The sequence below is a fragment of the Ruditapes philippinarum genome, unplaced genomic scaffold (genome assembly GCF_026571515.1).
Source record: "Ruditapes philippinarum isolate M1 unplaced genomic scaffold, ASM2657151v2 ctg13735_1_1_1_1, whole genome shotgun sequence".
Classification (NCBI taxonomy): Eukaryota; Metazoa; Mollusca; class Bivalvia; order Venerida; family Veneridae; genus Ruditapes; species Ruditapes philippinarum.
Genome location: NW_026861054.1, coordinates 890 through 25,019, shown reverse-complemented (window position 1 = coordinate 25,019; position 24,130 = coordinate 890). Strand labels below are relative to the sequence as shown.

General features: G+C 31.4%; 1 protein-coding gene across 1 annotated transcript; it reads right to left on the bottom strand.

The window, feature by feature from the left end:
- Positions 1–3,275: 3,275 nt before the first annotated feature.
- On the bottom strand, positions 3,276–23,426 carry LOC132714382 (uncharacterized protein DDB_G0283697-like; the record flags this gene model as incomplete). Its single annotated transcript, XM_060697244.1, is given in 13 exon segments — positions 3,276–5,076; positions 8,139–8,268; positions 8,786–8,857; positions 10,072–10,129; positions 10,945–11,056; positions 11,453–11,492; positions 11,955–12,433; positions 12,896–12,958; positions 13,656–13,745; positions 13,985–14,051; positions 22,080–22,116; positions 22,790–22,832; positions 23,310–23,426. Coding segments are annotated over 13 exon segments (1,341 nt in total). The 3' UTR covers positions 3,276–5,006.
- Between the last annotated feature and the right edge of the window lie 704 nt (positions 23,427–24,130).

The following is a 24,130-nucleotide window of genomic DNA, read 5'->3' as shown; positions in this document are numbered from 1 at the left end:
GCAAACCAGGTCAACCAGTGACTATGTATTATCTCAGTGTTGCGATTGGATAACAAGTTAGCCAATTTACATAAAACTGTAAACACTGGAAAGGTCCATGCTTCCTTGCTTAGGTATTTGGAATGTAGCATTTTTTGTGGTGCCAAAATTAGCTTTACCTTAATTGTAATGTTGTTTACATAGACCTACGTAAGATAATGCATTTTAATTTACATGTACATGACTTAGAGCTTAGATATTTTGGAATGTAGCATTCCGTAGCAGACTGTTGTAAAAGTTGTAACATACATCCTCTCATCTTGTTACTTTATGATAGTTCTCAGGTGAGCAATCAAGGGCAATCATGGCCCTCTTGTTATTTATGTTATGAACATGTATTTATATTGATTTTAAATGAGAACATTTACATTGTATAAGTAAGACTGCATCTGCAATATATGCTATATATACTTATGCATTGAAAACCATTTGTATTCCCTTATGCATTTTTAAATAAAGTTGAATTTTAATATCTTATAAGTTTCATTGTTAATTTTCCCTAGATATTCCAACTTAGATGCATTTTTTGTTCCCTCATATTACCATATTAGTGACATACAGGCATGTCACATGTTATTTATGTACTACAAGTGTTGATGGAAGGTGAGTTAAGAATTAGTTCCACCTGCCAGACTCCCTAATACAATAATTGTTTTATCTTCCACTACATACATGTGAACTTTTTTGGATGATCAAGTGGGAGATTTTTGTTCAAAAAGAGGGAGATTTTAGAATTTGCAATAAACAAAGAAGGAAGTTCTGACATCAAAAATAGGGAGATTTCTTTAATTTTTGAAAATACCCCTTATTTTAAGAAAAATCTTTGGAAGTTTGGATGCAAAAAGTGGGAGTCTCCCGCTTAAAGTGGGAGAGTTCACATGTATGCCACTACAACATTACAGATTTTTTTAAAACAAACTCAATAATAACTTAACCAATTTACATAGTAAGATGCATTGACTTGTGCAGAGGTTGAGTCGAAGTTTCCTTTCAATATTGTATAATTGTTTTACATGAAAAAGATATGTACAACAGTCAAAATATGAAGCATCTTTAAACATTTCACCACTACTTTGATAAGTACAAAATGACTTTTATACAAACATAAACATGTTTTTATTTAAGTTTTTAAAGGATCTTTTAGCAAAAAAACCATTTCTGTAGGGCAAAATGTCCAAGTATCATCATAAGAAAATGTTAGATAATCATCTCGTAACTTTAGACCTACTCTTCACAGTTGCATGACAATGTTATGCTTTGCTTGAAGAAATTGCTATAGGGAGAGTGCATTCTTGCTAGACAAGCGATTTGTACACATTGGAAACAATTATGATAAATGATTAATATCTTAAGTGACATATTTTATTTATAAAAACAAGGTTAATTTTTTTAAGAAGTAACATGCATCCCCCATCCCAGAGGTTCTATTCAGTTTTAGCACAGAATACAAACATTTATATAATTCTCTTTTTTATTAAGTGCTGCCAACAAATTTATAACTCTTGATAAAACCAGCATTGCAAACATCTTTTAATGTTTACAAAACAAACTCAAACATTATTCAAAGCTGAAATAATTTGCTTTATTCAGATTTATACAAACAGTGTACATACCTAACACATATATCACTTGCATTGTAAAGAAGATTATACAAGAGCTGTCCGTAAGACAGCGCGCTCGACTTTTTTATTGCTTGCCAATAAAAAAAGTTTTTGCAGTAAAAGGCAATACAAGAATCTCTGTATTTTTAAAGTGAACAATGGCCATGAGCATTAAGATATTTAGTGAAGAATTATTTTTTTTAGATTTTTTAAGTTTTTTAGTGCTTGCCTATAATACAAAACATTGACAGTTAAGGGCCATAATTCAAATAAAATCTTTGACAGAATTACCTTCTCCTGGACATGTTTGGGAATCATGATTGTAAACAAGTATTCCAACTTTCAAATTAATATCTCAAACAGTTCAGTCAAAAAGTGGACTGGTACTAAATACTTAACCAAGATTCTAAGTCGATAAAAGGCCTTAATTTTTAAAACAAATCCTTGACAGAGTTACCTTCTCTTGCGTACAGATGGGGGTAATGATGTGAAATAGCATTAAAAGTTTCAAAGCAATATCTCAAAGGGTTAAGGCAATAAGTGGATTTTACCCATATTCAATGTATTTTCTAAGTCAAAAAGGGGCATAATTCTGTCAAAAACCTTGACAGAGTTATGTCCTCTTGTCTGTTGATGAAGGTCGTGATGGTAAACAAGTATGGTCAGTTTCAAAGCAATACCTCCAATGGTTTTGAAATAAAGTGAGGTGGTACAAAAAACTTAACCAAGCTCAATACACTTTCTAAGTCAAAAAGGGCCATAATTCTGTCAAAAAACCTTGACAGAGTTATGTACTCTTGTCTGTAGATGGAGGTTATGATGGTGAACAAGTATGGTAAGTTTCAAAGCCATACTTGTAATACTTCTGAAATAAAGTGGGGTGGTACGAAAAACTTAACCAAGGTGTGACGCCAACGCCGACGCCGACGCCGGGGCGAGTAGGATAGCTCCCCTTTTCATTGAAAAGTCGAGCTAAAAATGTCAAACCAATAGTCAATAATTGAGCAGACATTAATTCAGTTTGAATCATTTTATCATAAAAAAATAACAAACATATTAATCTAAGAACATAACTAAAGTATGACAAAGTAAACTATACTCATTTTATGAGCAGTTTTTATTTCTTCATTTCACACAATAACACCTTGAACCAACCTTATATGAACCACAGAAATATGAGCATGATAACTGAAAGTACACTGCAACAAATGACAAAACAGAATAAGTAATTATAAAGTAAATATGGTTGTTAAATAGCATTTGATTTTTTTTTTTTCAAAAAAAGTTTAAGAAACATTCATGAACATTTTAAAGTAGAAATGTGTCAACAGGACACTATTGCTTTTACTTAAGTTCCCTGTCGAAGTGACATATGAACATCCTTTTACACGTTTCATAAAATTTAACACTTCTATTAATTAATAAATAATATGCATAACAAAAATATAATATAATTAACTTCACCAAGGAAACTCTTCTGATTAGACAATGATTTTGACATCAAGTTTCACTGAGACCTTGACCCAATTACCTCAAAACCAATAGGAGAGCAATGGGAAAATATATAAATCTTTTATTCTTGTTTGTGTTATTCTGACCTTATAATGTTGATGAAATGGCCTTAGTATTGTATACTTTATTTTATTGTTCTGTAAGTTTTTAATATTTTGCTCATGTTTGTCTTGCATATAGAGAAATAAATCTTTGACCTTATGACCTCAAAATCATCCAATGGCCATGACAATGTTCCTACTAAAAAGTTTAAAGCGAATAAAAAAATGAAATGGATAAACACATGCATATACAGAATACTGACTGATACAGGTATAATGAAAGACTAGTTTATGTAGGAATGGATTCTGTGAGTTAGTTTGAAACATGTCTAATTAAAATGTCAACCATAGTTACAGTGACTTGAAAGCAAATGGTATAGACAATGGTATAGATGGCGAGTAAAACTAGCAAAAATGACTATATTCTTGTTTCAAAAATATTCTTTTTCAATCTGAGAATAACCTTGCATTGTTTGTGGTCATCAAAGGTAAATGAACAAATTTTGGACTGCACACGTTTGCTTTGTATATACTTCAATACTTAAAAAGAAAATACAACCAACATTAAAGACCTAAATATATAGATCCCACATCTTTATCAAGGGAATAGCACTAATGATTATAAGTTTCATGTATCTAACTTGTATACTTTTTGAACTAGTGCAGAATCCACTTTAAAAGGCCTTTACTTAGGAAAGAAAAAAATGATGCACATAATTTCCTTGATGTTAACTAAATTCTAAGCTTTGTTAACCTATTTTATCTTGATGAACCACAAAGGAGTTACTTTGATTCTTTTTGTAATTGTAGCAAAGCAGAATTCTGATCATATAACATGCAAAAGTTATAAACATGGGTAACGTACTTAAAACAAATATGTATAGTATAAACTTGTCACCTGGAAAACTTGTTACTGGGAACCATGAATAATGTTTTAATACTGTATGTAGTAAACTTTGAAAATTTAAGTGGTGGAAACATGTGCTTTCAATCCGAGTTGGTATATATTATCAGTGAGTCTATGTACAGACATATGCTTTCTATACAAATTGGTACATATTATCAGTGAGTCTATGTACAGACATATGCTTTCTATACAAATTGGTACATATTATCAGTGAGTCTATGTACAGACATATGCTTTCTATACAAATTGGTACATATTATCAGTGAGTCTATGTAAAGACATATGCTTTCTAAAAAATTGGTATATATTATCACTGAGTCTATGTAAAGACATATGTTTTCTATACAAATTGGTATATATTATCACTGAGTCTATGTACAGACATATGCTTTCTATACAAATTGGTACATATTATCAGTGAGTCTATGTAAAGACATATGCTTTCTAAACAAATTGGTATATATTATCACTGAGTCTATGTAAAGACATATGCTTTCTATACAAATTGGTACATATTATCACTGAGTCTATGTAAAGACATATGTTTTCTATACAAATTGGTATATATTATCACTGAGTCTATGTAAAGACATATGTTTTCTATACAAATTGGTATATATTATCACAAGTCAATGTACAGACATATGCTTTCTATACAAATTTGTATATATTATCACTGAGTCTATGTAAAGACATATGTTTTCTATACAAATTGGTATATATTAACACTCATGTACAGTCTTTAGACATGTGCTTTCAGTCTGAGATGGTATATATTATCACTGAGTCATGTACAGACTTTGTTTCCAACGTGAGTTGGTAGTTTCTGTCACTCTATATACAAACATGTGTTTCCAATCTGAGTTGGTGTACATTTTCACTCTGAGTCTATGATAACATATGCTTTTAATCAGAGTTGGCAGAAGCAATACCAGAATCTGCATGGGGGAAAGGCTCATTCTCGGAACCATCTGAACTGAAATATAAAAAGTAACATTTTTGGAATTTGTTATGAAACTTGTCCTGATGCTCTTTATACATATTTAAATAAATAGCTGTTCTAGTATAAGTGATACTAAAGTTAAACAAGACGGTCATGTAAGTTCTTGGCTGTACTCCTTAGTTCTTTTTAATAATACATGTAATTATTCATGTACATAGTAAAAATTACTTGTATTTAAAAGTATTTTACTAGTAAGTACTTCCAGAAATATATTGATAGAAAAGTGAATAAGTGGCCACCCAGAGACATGTCAAGCCCCTTAACAGCAAAGAGGTTTATTCAAAAGGATAAACCACTTGTTTTTGTTAATGTTTGTTCAAAGATGTTTTTGGGGTCCATATATCAAGTCATGGCAGTGTTTGCTATTTATGAATGGATTGACTTCATATTAAGACACAACATTCTTTAGGATAAAACTTTCATGTACATCAAACTCAAAATGACATTGGCTCATTTATGACCTTGACCTTGATTTTAAGTTACTTTTTAAGTTCTTGGTGTATTGTCTTCATACTTGGCCACAACAACCCTTGGAACAAGACCTTCAAGTAGACCAGACTAAACAGAACTTCATTCATAAATGATCTTGACCTTGAAACTTTACCACAATGACCTTTTAGGATAGATTTAGTTAAGCAGACAGACCTTGACCTTCACTCATTAATGACTTCGACCTTGAAAATCAAATTATTAAAATTTTCTTCTTTCTTTGCTGTAACTGGCTATAACTTTATTTGACTTGTTGTTATTGTTACTTTGACTGGATTGACTTCATATAAAACAAAACATTCTATGGGATAAAACTTTCATGTACATCAAACTCGAAATAACCTTGGCTCATTTAAGACCTTGACCTTGACGGTTAAATTATTGATTTTTTTCTGATTTCAGTTAAAGTTTATGAACGGCCGGACAACGGACTAAAAGCAATCACAAAAGCTCACCATGTCACTTTGTGACAGGTGAGCTAAAAAGGAGAAACCTCTTTTTCTTTAATTTTGTTTTTAAAGAACTGTTTGCTTATAGAACAAGAACTGTCGGAGGACAGTATTGGCTCGACTATTCGAAAAAGTTGTCATAAGGGTGTTTTATTGAGTATACTATAATAATGCTAATTACCTATGAATACATGAAATTGACAGAAAAGGTACAAAGGCTTGTTATTAAGATGTTTTATCAAGTAAATCACTGCTTTATTATGAATGCATAAAATTGTCCCAAAAAAGGCACAAACCCTTTAGTAGTTATGGAGATAACAGCTTACAAGCAAAACTTTACCATGAATTTCTAAGTTGAAAAAGGGGAGAAAAATCAGCCTAAATGCAAGATAGAATTATGGATCTTGGTCAGTGACCTACAATTATGACCCTAAATGCATATGTGAAGTTTTAAATAAATATCTTTAATAGTTATTGAGATATGTAAAACTTGCATGTAAACATTAACCAAGAGACTAAGTAGAAAAGGGGAGATGAATCAGCCTAAATGCAAGATAGAGTTATGGAACTTGGTCAGTGACATACAATTATGACCCTCCAATTATGACCCTAAGTACATGTGTAAAGTTTCAAGTAAATATCTTTGAAGACCTTTAACCAAAATTTCTAAGTTTCAAAGGGGCAAATAATTCTGCAAATATTGCAGGCAGAGTTATGCAATTTTGCAAACTGATGTACATTGTTACTATAAAAAAGTATTGTAAATTTCAATTGAATATCTCAAGCAATAATTGAGATATTTGACTTTACAAAAAAAATTAACCAAAATTTCTAAGTTAAAAGGGGCATAATTCTGTAAATATTTTAGGCAGAATTATCCAACTTGTCAATCTGACGTACCTTGTTACTATAAATAAGTAATGTAAGTTTCAATTGAATATCTCAAGCAATAATTGAGATATTTGACTTTACAAAAAACTTTAACCAAAATTTCAAAGTAAAAAAGGGGCATTATTCTGTCAATATTGTAGGCAGAGTTATCCAACTTGTCAATCTGATGTACCTTGTTACTATAAATAAGTAATGTAAGTTTCAATTGAATATCTCAAGCAAAATTGAGATATTTGACTTTACAAAAAACTTTAACCAACGCAGACACCGACGCAGACGTCGGGGTGACCACAATAGCTCTTATATTCTTCGAATAGTAGAGCGAAAAAGTGAAAAAACGTTTTGACTTTTGAGCTACAATTAAAGTTCTTACAAACCAATTAGTATGATCATAAAAGTTTTAATTAATATTCCAGTTATGCAGGCAACACTCTTTTATCATTTGAGGTTTACCTTTGTAGCAATTTATTTAAGAATCCATAAATCTATGGCTAAGAAACCCTCAAATTCTGAATAATGCAAAAAATGCTGACTGTTTAAAGCTACATTTAATAAATTTCATAAAAACAGAAATAGCGAAATTTCATTAATAAATTGGGTTTCATATCGACTCCAGATCTTATTTTGGTGTCCAGTCAACCAAAATGAGTTTTATAAGCTAAAAATCTGCAAGCTCATTGTGGTGAATTTGTCAGTACTATTTCTTTTAGCATGAGAAACTCCGCCTTTGGATCATCCGTACATCAATATTAAATCAACAAACATGACTATAAGTGGCAGTCCTAATTTCACAGTATATTTCCGCATTGTAACGGGTGTTTTCATATAAATTTAATCTTTTTAATGAGATTACTTTTTGAACCCCATGCTTAGTGCACCGTGAAGCTAAAAAGCTTAAAGTGTGTTTACACAAGAAAATATCATATTTGCTGTGTTTTGGATAGCAACTTTAAAACTGTGATGTAGCGCATACATGAGCTGATTACAGTCTTAATTTGCATGTTAAAATTCGTATACGAACTTTAGTGTAACCGTTGGGTAATCCGTTTAAAATCCTAATTTATGAACAATATTTGATGCGATTTTCAACAATACTGTTAAAAAGGTTAATGAAACTGTAGAATGCTTGGATTTTAGGCCTACGGCAAAATATTTTTGCATATTTATTTAATGTAGCTTTAATGTGTATTTTATGATTATTCATACCTATCATCATCTTCTTCATCTTCATCATCATCATCACTGACTTCTTCCCCAGAATCATCACTTTCATCGTCATCATCGTCGTCATCATCATCTTCATCATCATCATCGTCGTCATCATCATCTTCTTCTTCTATAAAAAATATTGTCACTATAAAGATTATACCACGCAAGAAATATCAAGTATTACACAATCATTTGTTTCCAGAGACAATGAATGTACTAGAGGTACATGTACTGAATCTGTCTCAGTCTTAAAATTAATATAATTATAGCCTGTAATTTCACACTGTACACTTTATTCTTTAGAAATGATTCGGACTATTAAGAGAAGCCAGTTGGTGAAATAAAAGACTTCAGCAATGACAAGATTTCTGACAGTAAGTTTTAAATAATGAAAATCCTACTTACACTGTAATTATAAAGCAATAGGTTTCATTTCTGATTTTAATACAAATTTGTTGAAACTATTAAAATATAATATGTGCAGAAAAAAACAACATTATGCATGTAAGAATGATTTATTTTGGTACATGATTCATGGATGATAAATAGGCAGACTTGCCATAATTTCTGACACAAAACAGAGTAAAACTATTTGAAATAATATTTGAAAACATAGCAATACAATATAAACAAAGTGCATATACCTAGCCTCCTTTTCTCCTGAATCAAAGGATAAAAGTTCAAGGCCTCTTCATTCTCAGGCTCATATATCAGAACTGCAATAAACAAATACATGTCTAAGCTACATTCCAAGTTCATTAACCCATTACCAGATATACAGATATACAGGCCTAATAACACCTTTTTCACCCCCCCCCCCTTTTTGTTCCTTTTTAGACCCCAAACACTTGTTTTTGTTGAGAAATGTTGTTTAAAAAAGTGACCACTTTTTCGGGCCACCCCCCTACCCAAAAGATACATCAGCAGCCCCCCTCATTGCCAAGAAAATTTTGGACTTGTGAGAGACTAAAAATGACCCCAGGTCGATCATAAGGTAACACGTAACCAAAACTGAAAAGCCTTTGACTCTATCTCAATCCATTGAGAAGTTTGCAGCACTTTGAAATCAATTTTGATGGAAAAAATCAATGCAAAATAGTGATTTTTGGCAATTTTGAGATGTCCCCTCATTGCCATGGTAACAGGAAATTTAAGACTGAGCATGTTGTTACAAAGGCAATGGTCCAGTCAACATTTGTGCCAAGTTTGATTAGTATTGAAGCAGTTTTTATAGTTGTATAGCAATTTGAGACTTTTCAATGAAAACAGCCATTTTTCACAAAATGCTCATGCAGTAATTGGTTAAATCCGGCTTAAAATCCTGTTACATTAAAAACAAAAAAAAAGCAGACCAAATGCATAACTGCAATAACTCCAAATAAATAGAGACTTAGATGAGATTTGAAGAAAAAAGTTCAATAGGGATAATACAAAGTACAAAACTACACAAATATATCAAGTTTTACAAACTAATTCTTCTCAAATTTATTGAGTGGACAAGGATTTTACACAGTGTCTGACATTGTGGCCTTGATCTTGAATCTAATGACCTCAAACAATCAACTTCAGTCATCTACTTGCCATGTCTGTACCAAGCTTATTCCTTTTCAAATTTTTGGTCAAACAATGAATTTATTAAAGTATCACTGTGACCATGACTTTTGACCTAATGACCTAAGAAACAATTGGGAGTCATTTACTGACCATTGGCAATGTCCTAACAAGTTTGATAAAGTCAGGCTTGTTCCTTTACCAAATAAATGATCAGACAAGGATTTTAAACACTGACCTAATGAAGGAGGTACAAAGGGATGTATGTTTGGCACCAACCCCATCATAGTACATAAGAACAGTTCAAATAGAAAATTTCCTGAAAAAAATAGTGTTTTTTTTTATTTTAACAAATGGCCATAACTATAAAACTTCTTACTCATTTTACATAGTTTCTCAGCATTTTCATAATCCTCTTCCATCATACATGATAAGAACTGGAAAAACAAAATTGTACATTGATGCAGAATGCTTCATAATGCTTAGACAAAATTTTGAGCTGTAACAACATAAAAACAAATCAAGGTGTTGGGGTAAAATGAAGACTGTATTTAAGAGGAGAGAAAAGTCTGCGGATGAGTGGTTAAGGTTGTTGACTTCAAACCATTTGTCCTTCACCACTGTGGGTTTGAATCCCAACAGGGACTTTGGATTCTTTCATGTGAGGCAGCTATCCAGCTAGCTTACACAATGTTGGTGGTACTACAGTACTCAGGTACCAGTTCGTGTCTGAAATAATGCATGGAAGGGCACCTAAGGTTTTCTTCCACTAGTAAAGCTGAAAAGTTGCCATATGACCTTTACTGTTTTGGTGCGATGTAAACCCCAACAACAAGAAGAAGGACAAATTAAGTTGAAGTGCTGTAAAACAATTTGAAGGCCTATGGTGTAATTGATTTGAAACCATCTGAATGATACTGTCTTACATAAGATCTACAAATTGTTTGGAAATGATGTCTAAAGGTTATGCTAAGGTCAGTTGCTTTTGGGCCAAATTTGCAAACTAGCATGTTTTATGAATTCAGAATATGTGCAATAAGAGCTTGCTTCAAGTCACTAAACAATGTTGTTATTGATAACTTTTATAAATATCTAATCACCTGCTGTTATTGGAAGAAAAATAAGATTTTTTCTTGTATTTGGGGTTTTCATGTGATAAGATGAAGAAATAAATTCTTGAGAGGGGATATACACCAATTCAATAATCAATGAAGACAGTTCATAAGATATTATCATAATTATTGTGTATTACCTCCATAAGAAGATTATTAGGGGCTTTCCCTTTCTCTCCAATAAGGTCGTCCTCCTCATCGTCACTTTCCTCATCACTAGATGTCTCTGCTGAACCCTCATCATTTTTCTCACTGAAATATACGCTATAAATGTCTGAACAATATAATGTTATTCCATAGGGAATGCTTTATATAAATCTAGAGTAATACATTAACTCAAGAGTAAATAAATAGGATTGAACACATTTTCCAATGAATATCCTTTACAAATTCAATTATTCCCCATGTTTAGTTACCAAGAAATTCAGTAAATGTCATTTGTAACAAAAAATACTCCAGATAATTTTTATTGTGCTTTGTTAGTGGCCAAAGGATCATCTTTTATGGTATTGAAGACATGAAAATTAGGTAAAAACTAGCAGCCTGTATACATATATTCCTTTAAATCTTCTATTCTGATTTGTACATAATAACACTTCATCACTCATGTACAAAAAGGTTAAAATACTAAGGAGATTTATATTTTACCTTTCATTTTCAACCGGTTTTACTTCTTGTTTGTCTTTTTCTGAAAGACAACCATAACTACATAAGAAATCTCAGAATGACCATGGACATGGAAATAATCAACATGATTCTATATTTATGAACATTAATCAAAAAATCCATCATGACATCAATAAAATATCATTGTAACAAGCTGATCCAATGTCTATGTCAAGTATGTCATGATTTTCACACAGTTGAAATATGAAAACTTTTGTACCAGGGTTGCAAGAGTAATTAAAACCACAAGGCAGTTGTGAAGTTGGAAGCATGTTATATCAAATTTTGACCTCTGACCCATTAAATATAGCCTTGAACTTGAGGAATCAATAGGCTGTTGCATGCAAAACATCATCTCATTGAGGTAAATATTTTATCCAAGTGACATAAGAATCCATTTATCTAACACCAAGTTATACCTAAGACAAATACACTACAACTAATGTTTAGCTCAACATAAATTCAACAAAATACTCTGACTAACCTTCACCTATAAGTGTCTTCTCGTTTTTATCCAACACATTTTTACTGATCTCATTTTCTCTTTTTCTTTTCTGATGCTGGGAATTCGCTTGAACTAAATTATTTTTACTTTTTCCCATTCCATCTAATATAAAATCACTATCAATATTATCTCTATGATCTCGATTTGATAAATCTCTGAAATGATCATTTCTATATGTGAATTGTCCATCCTCAATAGTTAACTTGTTATCAGTTTTAACACCATGTCTTTGTAATTCAACATTTAGTTTTCTTTCCCTCTCCTCGCGTTCTGTTTCAATCTGTTCAAGTTGTTTTGAAAGACTAGCTTCTTCTTCATCTATACGACATGTGCTAAGGGCGGAGGTCATTTGTCTAGTTCGATCTTCAATTAGAGCCAGTTGATCTTCAGCAGATAGTGGAGTGTTTCTAGGAGAAAGTGAATCATCATCACTGACTGCTATAGGTAATGTTGGTACCCTGTGAAAATATGTGTAACAGTTAATTGCTATAAAATATTTTTAACCCTACTGGAAAATGATTATGCTCTGTCACCAGTATAGAGCCAGGCAAGCCTATACTTCTGTGCAATATGACCATATTCTATGATGTTAGCTGACCAACTTTAAATTTTCATCTTGATATCCCCAAAATTGGTAATGGACAGTTCCGAAAGAGGAAACTTAATTATGTCAAAATATTAGCTAGAGTTATGGGCCTTCGAAAGTTTCCTCCTGTTAAGACCACAAACAAGTATGTGAAGGTACAAGCAAGTATCTATAGTAGTTGATGACATATGATGTTGTACAAGAAGATGTATGTCAAACTTTAACCAGTGTAACATTAACACTGTTGCAAAGGATAGTCCTATATTTAGTATATTCTTTGAATAGTCAAGCTAAAAGTACATTAGAATTATGCAACATGAAAAATGATAAATACCTCTCATCAGTCCTGTTAGGTTTATCTATCTCATTCCAATCTATCGCCTCTAAAGGTTCAATCCTATTCACAAATGGAAATATTACTTTAACTGGTGAGAATCAATTTGAATAATCATTAATGATTTATCATGTAAATAAAATATCAGAAAATTGTTGTTTGATCTTGTTACATATAAATTATTATTTAGAAGTTAGTCTTGTCAAACTATATTACAAGAAATAAGCTCTTGATATAAGACTCTGTTTTCTCTTTACCACTTTGATTCTGATTTCAAACTTTTTATTTTCTTTCCTCCTTGAGGAATAAGATCATAAAACACTAGACAGACAGACTGACAAACAGACAGACAGACAGACTGACAATCAGGCATATGTGGCAAAACTTTAGTCCCATCAGGAACTAATAATTTATATGACTGATAAATATTATCAATGGCAACACTATAAAGCTTAAATGGTTCCAAGGTGAAAGTTCCACCACATAATCAACAGGCCAGTGTTCATTTCAAAGTGGTTGAGATTGTTGACTTCAAACTACTTGCCCCTCACCACTGAGGTTTTGTTGGTGATTCTACTTAGGTGCCCGCTTGTGCCTGAAAAAAAATGCACAGAAGGGCACCTGAGATCTTCCTTGTAAGCTTGTACGGCTGGAAAGTCCTCATATGAACATAAAAGTGTCAGTGTAACTTAAGAAACAACAAAATGTCAACATTGCTAAAATAACAATAACATAGGCAGTTAATAATTTCGGAACCTACTTTTCTTCTTTGCGTTTGACTGCCTGTAAAGAGATCTGTTTAGAGGGTGTTGGAGTTCTTCTAGACATTGAGCCAGAACTTAAACTTGATCTGAAATATTAGAACTACACAATATCATATTCTATCTGAACATCTTTCATTCTCATATAAATTCTTTTATAAATATAAGCTCTCAATATTTTCAAAGCACATTTTTCTTAATAAATTTCATCACCTTTTACATTTTTTTATAGAAGTTGTCAAAAAATGTTTGCCTCATATTTAAACGCAACACTTCAATGACACCCTAGATACAATGTGTAACATTTGCAATTGACCAGGCCTCTTACCGGCTGGAAATAGGTGTGTTCCTATCAAAGTTAGAGCCATTCCATAAAACATCTTCTGACACTTCATCTGAAATATATACATGTATAATATTTACTCTTGAAATATCTGTTTCCTTTTTTAAAGTACATGTATCAGTAAAATCAGAATTCTCAGTCTCACTCAAACAAGAGGGCCATGATGGCCCTGGATCGCTCACCTGACACAACCGCATCCAAGCAATGTCTTAAACAAGCATCATGGCCAAGTTTGATGACAACTGAGTCAAACATGTGACCTCTAGCGTGTTATAAAGATTTTTCCATATTTGGGCAATGTGACCTAATTTTTGACTGGACACGGCCCATATTCAAACTCGACCTAGAAATCATCAAAACAACCTTCCTGACCAATTTCCAGGAAATTTGGATCAAAACTGCAGCCTCTAGAGTGTTAAAAAGATTTTTCTATTTTTAGCTCCTGTGACCTAGTTTTTGACCGGACATGACCAATCTTAGCACTTGACCCAGAAATCATCAAAACAACCTTCCTGACAAATTTCCAGAATATTTGAATCAAAACTGCAGCCACTAGTGTAAACAAGCTTTTTCTATTCCAAGCTCCTTTGACCTAGTTTTTGACCTGAGATGACCCATCTTCGAACTTGACCCAGAAATCATCAAAACAACCTTCCTGACAAATTTCCAGAATATTTGAATCAATACTGCAGCCACTAGAGTGTTTACAAGCTTTTTCTATTTTTAGCTCCTGTGACCTAGTTTTTGACCGGAGATAACCCATCTTTGAACTTGACCTAGAAATCGTCAAAACAACCTTCTTGACAAATTTCCAGAATATTTAGATGAAAACTGCAGCCACTAGAGTGTTAACAAGCTTTTTCTATTTTTAGCTCCTGTGACCTAGTTTTTGACCTGAGATGACCCATCTTCGAACTTGACCTAGAAATCATCAAAACAACCTTCCTGACAAATTTCCAGAATGTTTGGATGAAAACTGCAGCCACTAGAGTGTTAACAAGCTTTTTCTATTTTTAGCTCCTGTGACCTAGTTTTTGACCGGAGATGACCCATCTTCGAACTTGACCTAGAAATCATCAAAACAACTTTCCTGACAAATTTCCAGAATATTTGGATGAAAACTGCAGCCACTAGAGTGTTAACAAGCTTTTTCTATTTTTAGCTCCTGTGACCTAGTTTTTGACCGGAGATGACCCATCTTCGAACTTAACTTAGATATCATCTAAACAACCTTCCTGACAAATTTCCAGAATATTTGGATGAAAACTGCAGCCACTAGAGTGTTAACAAGCTTTTTCTATTTTTAGCTCCTGTGACCTAGTTTTTGACCGGAGATGACCCATCTTCGAACTTGACCTAGAAATCATCAAAACAACCTTCCTGACAAATTTCCAGAATATTTGGATGAAAACTGCAGCCACTAGAGTGTTAACAAGCTTTTTCTATTTTTAGCTCCTGTGACCTAGTTTTTGACCGGAGATGACCCATCTTCGAACTTAACTTAGATATCATCTAAACAACCTTCCTGACAAATTTCCAGAATATTTGGATGAAAACTGCAGCCCCTAGAGTGTTAACAAGCTTTTTCTATTTTTAGCTCCTGTGACCTAGTTTTTGACCGGACATGACCCATCTTCGAACTTGACCTAGAAATCATCAAAACAACTTTCCTGACAAATTTCCAGAATATTTGGATGAAAACTGCAGCCACCAGAGTGTTAACAAGCTTTTTCTATTTTTAGCTCCTGTGACCTAGTTTTTGACCTGAGATGATCCATCTTCGAACTTGACCTAGATATCATCAAAACAACCTTCCTGACAAATTTCCAGAATATTTGGATGAAAACTGCAGCCACTAGAGTGTTAACAATTTTTTTCTATTTTTAGAATCTGTGACCTAGTTTTTGACCCGAGATGACCCATCTTCGAACTTGACCTAGATATTATTAAAACAACCTTCCTGACAAATTTCCAGAATATTTGGATAAAAACTGCAGCCTCTAGAGTGTTAACAAGCTTTTTCTATTTTTAGCTCCTGTGACCTAGTTTTTGACCCGAGATAACCCATCTTCGAACTCGATCTGTATTTCATTGAGACAAACATTCTGACAAAGTTTGATGATTATCCAATCAAAACTTTGACTGCTAGACTGTTAACAACCCAATTGTTAGAGTGTTAACAAGCTTTTTCTATTTTTAGCTCCTGTGACCTAGTTTTTGACCGGAGATGACCCATCTTCGAACTTGACCTAGATATCATCAAAACAACCTTCCTGACAAATTTCCAGAATATTTGGATGAAAACTGCAGCCTCTAGAGTGTTAACAAGCTTTTTCTATTTTTAGCTCCTGTGACCTAGTTTTTGACCCGAGATAACCCATCTTCGAACTCGATCTGTATTTCATTGAGACAAACCGATGGCTCAGCGCAAAACTCAGCTAACACCATTTTTTGAAATTTTACAGGAGGGTGAAAAAACTGTCTTATTTTTTACCCTACAGATATCTTTTAAATATTCTATTATTTCTGTATCATGCTAAAGGCCTTGAAACTTACATGATAAGTCATTTTTAAATGGAATTAATTTTTAATGGTTTTAAAGCAATAATTTGAGTTAGCATGGGTTTTGCGCTGAAAATCAAAGACTTTTCTAAAAACAAGTGAGTGCAAAACTAGGCCAAGTCAACTTGGATGAGTTTTGCACTTGCAAATGAATGATATGTTGAAACAAAAGTTGTTAAATATGTGCTAAGTCAAGTTAACATAATTTACAAATCTATTTGAATTATATAATAAGAGGAAAAAATACATACAATGAACATTCTGAAACAGTTCAAATCATTTAATTGTCAAAATTGATATTTCTATTTTTTCTATTAAGCAATGCAACTTAAATATGACAATATTTGTAACTTAGAGTGAACATTACTATTTATACACTTGTAGTCTTATAAAATGGAAATGTTAGGAATAAGGAATTAAACCTGAAGTGCAAAAATAAATAAGATCTTTGTACATTTCATATGAAATGTTTTGGTAATTTTTGCACAAGCAATGAGCACAATTTTAACTAAATCTTTGTTATTCATTTTCTTCACATGGTATGGTGTTTTCAAAGTGAGCTGTTGTGGTATATTAAGTTGCTCTCTGAGAGAGCTTGTTTTATTATTATAATTGATAACAAATATTTGAGAAATTAGCTGATTCAATACCGGCATGGCACAAACTGTTTCTCATTTTTAGTATTTAATATTTTTGTTCCTCCCTACTAATAATAAATTAAATTTTTAGATAGTATACCACATTATAGAAACATTGCTCTACCTTTGAGTAGCTTTGAAGTTATTATTGTAGAATACAAATTGTTCATTCCCCCTTTTAAATGTTTCATCTTAAAATTTATCAAAAGCTTGACTTGAAATTTCACTTGATCTTTAAATGACTTATTCTTTGAATGCAATAATATGATCAAACCCTTGTTATGATGTACCGCAATATATTGTGATACAGTCAACCTGTAATGCAATATATTGATTATGTTATAAAAAGTGCTAAGTATTAGCTATGAACAGATGTTTGAAATGTTTATATAATTATATCACATTAAAAGTTAAAACTTTATCAAAAAATAAAAATATTTGGACTATGTGATATTTACTTGGGCCAATGGCTGAGTAGGAGTATGTATAAGCCAGGTCCATAGACTTACTTACTGAAATTTTAACACTGGAACCGATTTATTATGTATAGAATCAAAAATCTACATTTGGTAAATCTACAAAGTTGTCTGATAATCCTCCCACCCCCACCCCCCTGTTTTCTGCTTTGTATACCTTTTTGACAGTGTGTATAGTGCTTTAGTATTTTTGACAGAAAAAGCACTATCGGAATCCAGAAGTTTATTTTGCAATTTGCAAAACATTGTTTTTGACTGGCTGGTATTAAGGTGTTAGTTAAGTCTTACTAAATTCAATATAACCATTTTAATAATGAAAGGGTCCATAACTCTTGATACCTTTATCTTATTTTATCAGTTATAAGATTAATTAAAGATAAGAGACACACAAGTATTTTTATGCAAATTGATAAGATTACGGTACTTTAGAAATGTTAAAAAAACATTGCATACAAGATAAAAAGTGCCTATTTCTATGAATAAACAGAATGGTGATGAAAAAATCTAAATCATAAACATTTAAAATCATATGATGATAAATAATGTGTTCAATTTTTGTATATACACATGTATATTAAATATTATCAATTAAGAGATTTTCATTTAATATGATTTTGGGATGGAAACAAGTTCAAATGATAAAGAAAATTGAAAAACCTTTAACCTTTGTTTTTATTATTCTCTTACAGTGTAAAATCAAATTCAGCTGTGGTTTTCTGCCATTATTAAAGCATTGTGTTCAAGTCTGACTTTCTGAAGACAAATTGTAGAACTAAATTTTTTTTAAAGGTTTTATGCAAATATTTAAGTTATTAGAATTTTGATTAATTAGGGTTTGAATCATGATCCAGTGATATCTTAGATGTAACAATTATATACCGGAACCGTATTAATGTCAAGCTCTGAATTTTAATCCAGTAAACGTTACAGCCCTACTATTGATACATGTATATAAAATTCATCAGTTTGTAGTTTTATTAACACTATTTTTTAGCATACTCTGTAAAACAATAGTATAGGAAATAAACCAATTGCAATTTTCAATATCAACAAATTTCCACATTATTTTAAATTTCAAATATTGAATAATATTACATTAATATAGAAAATTCACAGCTTTCACATGTATAGAACTGTAATTTAATTTTATGTTTAAAATTTGTTAAACATATCTTTCATTTATTCTCTACTGGGTATTGCAATGAAAAATTAATATTGTGATATATTGCAATATATACAGACATTATTGCATATTATACAAATACACATGTATGGACTTTTTAGGTGGTGAATATGATATGTACTGAAAAAGTTAATATTGACCCGAGGCGATAACGATGGTCAATATTAATTTAGCAGTACATATCACATCGTATTCACCAGCTAAAAAGTACATATCTGTTTTATTATATAATTTATAAATAGGTTTTATATGGCTTATTAAATCTGCCATTGCCTACAATGGAAATCGACATTTTTAGCTTGTCTAATTTTTCCATAAATTGGCCCTTTCTTTTTAGTGAGTGTATTTATTTAGCAAGCTTATTTTTAGTGTTCCTTAAAATGTAAAGACTAATTTGACTCTTATTAAAGAGTCATCCAATTTTTTTTTCAGAATAATATATACATGGTACAACAAACTTGGCGTGACGTCACGTCATAGTCTCGTATCTTTCAGGAAATTTCCAGAAAATCTATTTTTAGAAGAAAAACTGGTTAATATATACTCTGAAAATATATTTTTAGGGAAAAAAAACAGTGAATATACTCTGATATTGACCTGGTTTTTTTTTACAAAAAGCTATTTATAGATTATATAATAATGTGATTTATCACATACCCGTGCCGCTTTTGCAAATCGGTAAAAATGATATTGCATGGCAGTGCATATATTTTGACGTGACATCATTTGCATTATAAAAACACAGATTTAAGACTCCCTATATGTTAGCGTTACACAATAGGCACATCATTGAAAAATTATTATTTTTTCAATTTAAACACTCTTTATCTTTGGTATGTGATAAATAAAATATAGATTCATGCTTAATTTATTTAAATAATATACTCGCCAGAGGCTCACATAATATAATTTATTTAACTTGTCCAATGAATTTCATTATTAAACTGACACTCATTCAATATCCTCTATATATTGTGATATTAACAGACATATTGCATATTGTGATATAATACAATATTAACAGACATATTGCAATAAGTTATGAACTATGTAAAATGCTTAAAATCAAGGGTAAGATCTACATAACCTTGACTTCATAGTTTTATTGTTGATATTATGTCCTTATAATTATCTATTTATGAGAGGCCCTAAATTATTTAAGATTTTGCACTGTGTTAAAAGTGATATTAATTGTAAAGGAGTTTCAACAACTTTATGCAATATCATTTGAAGTCAAGCTATATACAAGCAGAGAATTCTTCTTATTTTTCTTATTTGTAAGGGTTTATAAAAAGATAACCAGATAAAAGATAAATCAATAATTTTCGAGGTTCTACAGCTGATTGCATTGGCCAATATTATTTTTTATTCAGTACATATCATATTCACCAGCTGAAATTTAGTCCCAATCTGTTTTATTATAAAATGTGAAAATAACTTTTATATGCCTTTTTAATCTGGTTCTGAATAAGACACAATTCTAGATTTTTAATTTTCCATAACTTTGGTTAGGGTCTGTCAAAGAATGCACAGGATAATCTAAATTCTTACTAGTCCTAAATTAATATGCCAAATTACAAAACAATTCTTCTTTTTATCATTCATTTTAATTCATGACAATAACTAGTATTTGAACAAAACTTCTTTATAATAACAACAACAAATGGATGTGATGTCAAGTCATAACAGCAAAAATTGTAGACTTCTTGCAATAGCTTAAAACGATGTCATACTTATCTATGACCACACTCAATTAAGGCTTTACAATATTCAAATGCTATTAGAGTCATCAAAACTACTTCAAGTTCAAAGCAGGGAGGTACAAATGTAATTTTAAAGGAATATTCATATATTTTATGTTGTAAAATTTAAAAGATAAAGAACTATATACTGTAAATTTATGGTATTACTTAGTGCAACACTAAGCTAAGTCTAGTTAGACTAGTTTTGCACTGGTGATTTTTTGAGGGTTGAAAAAAAAATTGGTGCAAAACTCATACTAACTTGACTTAACCCAGTTTTGCAGTGACTAATTTGATCAGTTTGACTTAGCATGTTTACTTAAAATTTAAATATAATTACTTATATAGGGAATATGTTCAACATATTTTCAGGGATAAAGGGATGTTTGATTAGCTTTCAGAATTCATCAAAAAGTCCTTTTAGGTGAAATATGGACTTAGCTGAGTTTTGCACTGAGCCATCGAAACATTCTGACAAAGTTTGATGATGATCCAATCAAAACTGTGACTGCTAGACTGTTAACAACCCAATTGTTGACGACGAACGACGCACGACGACGGACGCCGGACATAGCCCCATCACTATACCTCACCATGACCACTTCGTGGTCAGGTGAGCTAAGAAAAAAAAGAACAACAGCCAAGTTCATTGAACTGGCATTATCTGATGTATGAATAAAACTTATTAACAAAAGAGTGAAAATAGATTGATGCCTTAATTTATTATGACAAAAAGCCAACAAAACTGAACATGTCAATGAAAATAACTCTCATATTTGGTAATAGAATTATTGAGTTATTGAGAAATGATGACATAAAATTATTGTTATGGCATAGCAATCTCACCCAGTCATTCATTTAAATTTAGTTTGTCACTAAGAATAACAATTATGAGATTAAATTGAAGTGAGGCATGTAAATCTATGCTGAAATTCTGTGAACCCAATAACCATAACTGTGATTTATTTGTTAACACTATTTTTATACATTTATAAATAAATTAAAAATTACTTTAGAAAACAGTATTATTTTAAAAAAGTATTTTTATGGAATTTATGAAAATTATTTTGTAGATTTAATCAAAAACTGTGATCTCAAGAATATGCAAAAGCTTTTCCTATGGTTTAACCTGAAGACCTAACTTTTAAACCAAGATGACCCATGTTGACACTTGACCTTAATATCTTCAAGACAGACATATTCAGAAAAGCACATTGACAAATTTTGATATAAATCTAAACAGACACCTTTAGAGTGTTCAAAACCAACTTGTGGGTGATAGAAAGATGACAGACAAATGATTACATGGACAACTGATAGATCATGAGCACTGCAAGCTCAGGTGAGCTAAAATCCAAGATATACTGGTGATGCTAGTTTGGTAAAAAAAATCAGATAAAAATGAAGCTGCTATTGTGTAACAAACATGAGCATGTAGCAGCGAGCTTACGTGTCAGTAAAAAATGCAGTTAATATTACCATCTTGTCCCAAAATCTTTAGGCTTGAGGAACTAGTCTGAAACATGTAAAAACAACAATGTTACAAGATAAACTCTTCTATAAAAAAGCTCACTAAAATAGTGAACAGTAATTATTAAATAACTTGATTTACAATTCAGGCTAGCCCCCCTCCCCCCAAATATTTGTCAAATAACTTTTAATACTTGATGTAGTTTTATATATTGTAATAAAGATTATTTAACTTGTTGAATACATGTATAAATCAATATGGAGAGCTCAATACTGATAGATGAGATAAAAACAAAATAAATAGAGCTCAATGCTAATAGATGAGATAAAAACAAAATAGAGCTCAATGCTAATAGATGAGATAAAAACAAAATAAATAGAGCTCAATGCTAATAGATGAGATAAAAACAAAATAAATAGAGCTCAATGCTAATAGATGAGATAAAAACAAAATAAATATAACTCAATGCTAATAGATGAGATAAAAACAAAATAAATAGATGAAGTATAAACTGAAGTCTAATGCTTACAAAGCACAAAAGTAGGTCAATAGGTCATCAGCACATATACCCAAGGCCTAATTTCATCTGTACAAATTTAATATCAGTGCCTGCTCCATTTCAAATAAAAAGCCTCTAGGTCTTATGATTTCAGACATGCAGATTTTTAAACAATTATTATTACACTATTAGTATTATCTATATAATATTATATCTTACTTGTTTCTTCAAGATTAAATCATCTCTCTTCCAGTTAGTTGACCTGAAAAAAGTCAAATTTATAAAATGATCTTTATTTCAAACTGCAAACCTAGTTCATTTGGTGACAATACTGTCTCATGATGTAAGACATTTGCATTAAATTATAATGCTCGGGACAAAAATGGATGCTACCTGCCTGCCTGTATGGGTGTATTTAAAATTCACCATAACATATTTAAGACTAAATTGCATCATGTTAAGTGGCTTGTGAGTCTTGTAATGCACAGTAATTGATGACTTTAAATAGCTGTTTTATTTTTTCAGAATCAGAACAGATATAAAACAAAAACAACACATGTCATCGCAATACAAACAATACTATGACAATAGCAGATTTCATACTAAAAATATTCAAATACTAAAGACAGTTTACCTTAGTATTCATTCAGATATGGTATCATAATGAAAATCTGTCTGTTAAAGGCATTGTACTCTGATATTTACATAAATGAAAATTCAAATTAAAGAAACAGCATACCTAACAGTGTCTGCTTTGTTACTATTTGATCTGTTGCCCTCTTTCTCTAATCGAAAGTTTTTTCTACCAGCATGTGCCATTGAATAATGCTATTTGTTTTCCTCTCTTAAATATGCTCTGCAAAAATTAAATCATTTAAAGCTTCTTAACATCTCCATAATCTTTAAAATTCTATTTGGCTGGTTATTTTGATAGTACAGAGTCCTGTTGATTAAGTTTCAAAGCTACAATTGTGTTAAAATTAGTGCAGTGATTGTAAGATAAAAGAAATAACCAAATAGTGTGGTTCAAATGAGTACATCTACTGTTAAGTAGAACTAAAAGAAAATTTAATCTATTTTTAAAAATATTTCCATGAAGTAAACAGTTGTGAAAATGTGTATTGGATCAATCAGTGTGCTACTGGCATTATTTTGATGCATGTTCAACTATATTTGTATGTGGAACAAAATTTTGCTATACAGCTTTTCAAATGGAAAAAAAAACATAGGTTCTACCTAGGTTCTACATAGGTTCAGAAACCAAGAGTTTGACAAAATATTACTTTCACCCCACATGATCTATGTCTGGCCCAGTAAATATGCATGAATATGTTGTTATTTTCTTGTGTCATTTAGTAGAAAATACTTACAAGCTACAGCTTATAACAGTTATGGTATGTTCTTTGCTTAAAATTGTTTCCCTTTTTGTTTCAAAGCGTTTTCATTAAGTACTGCAACCTAAAAAGAGCACCATGATATCACACACTTTTGGTTCTTCTTTGTTTAATAGGAATAAACAGTGGCGGATACAGAACAGGGTTGTCTGGGGGGGCTGACAAA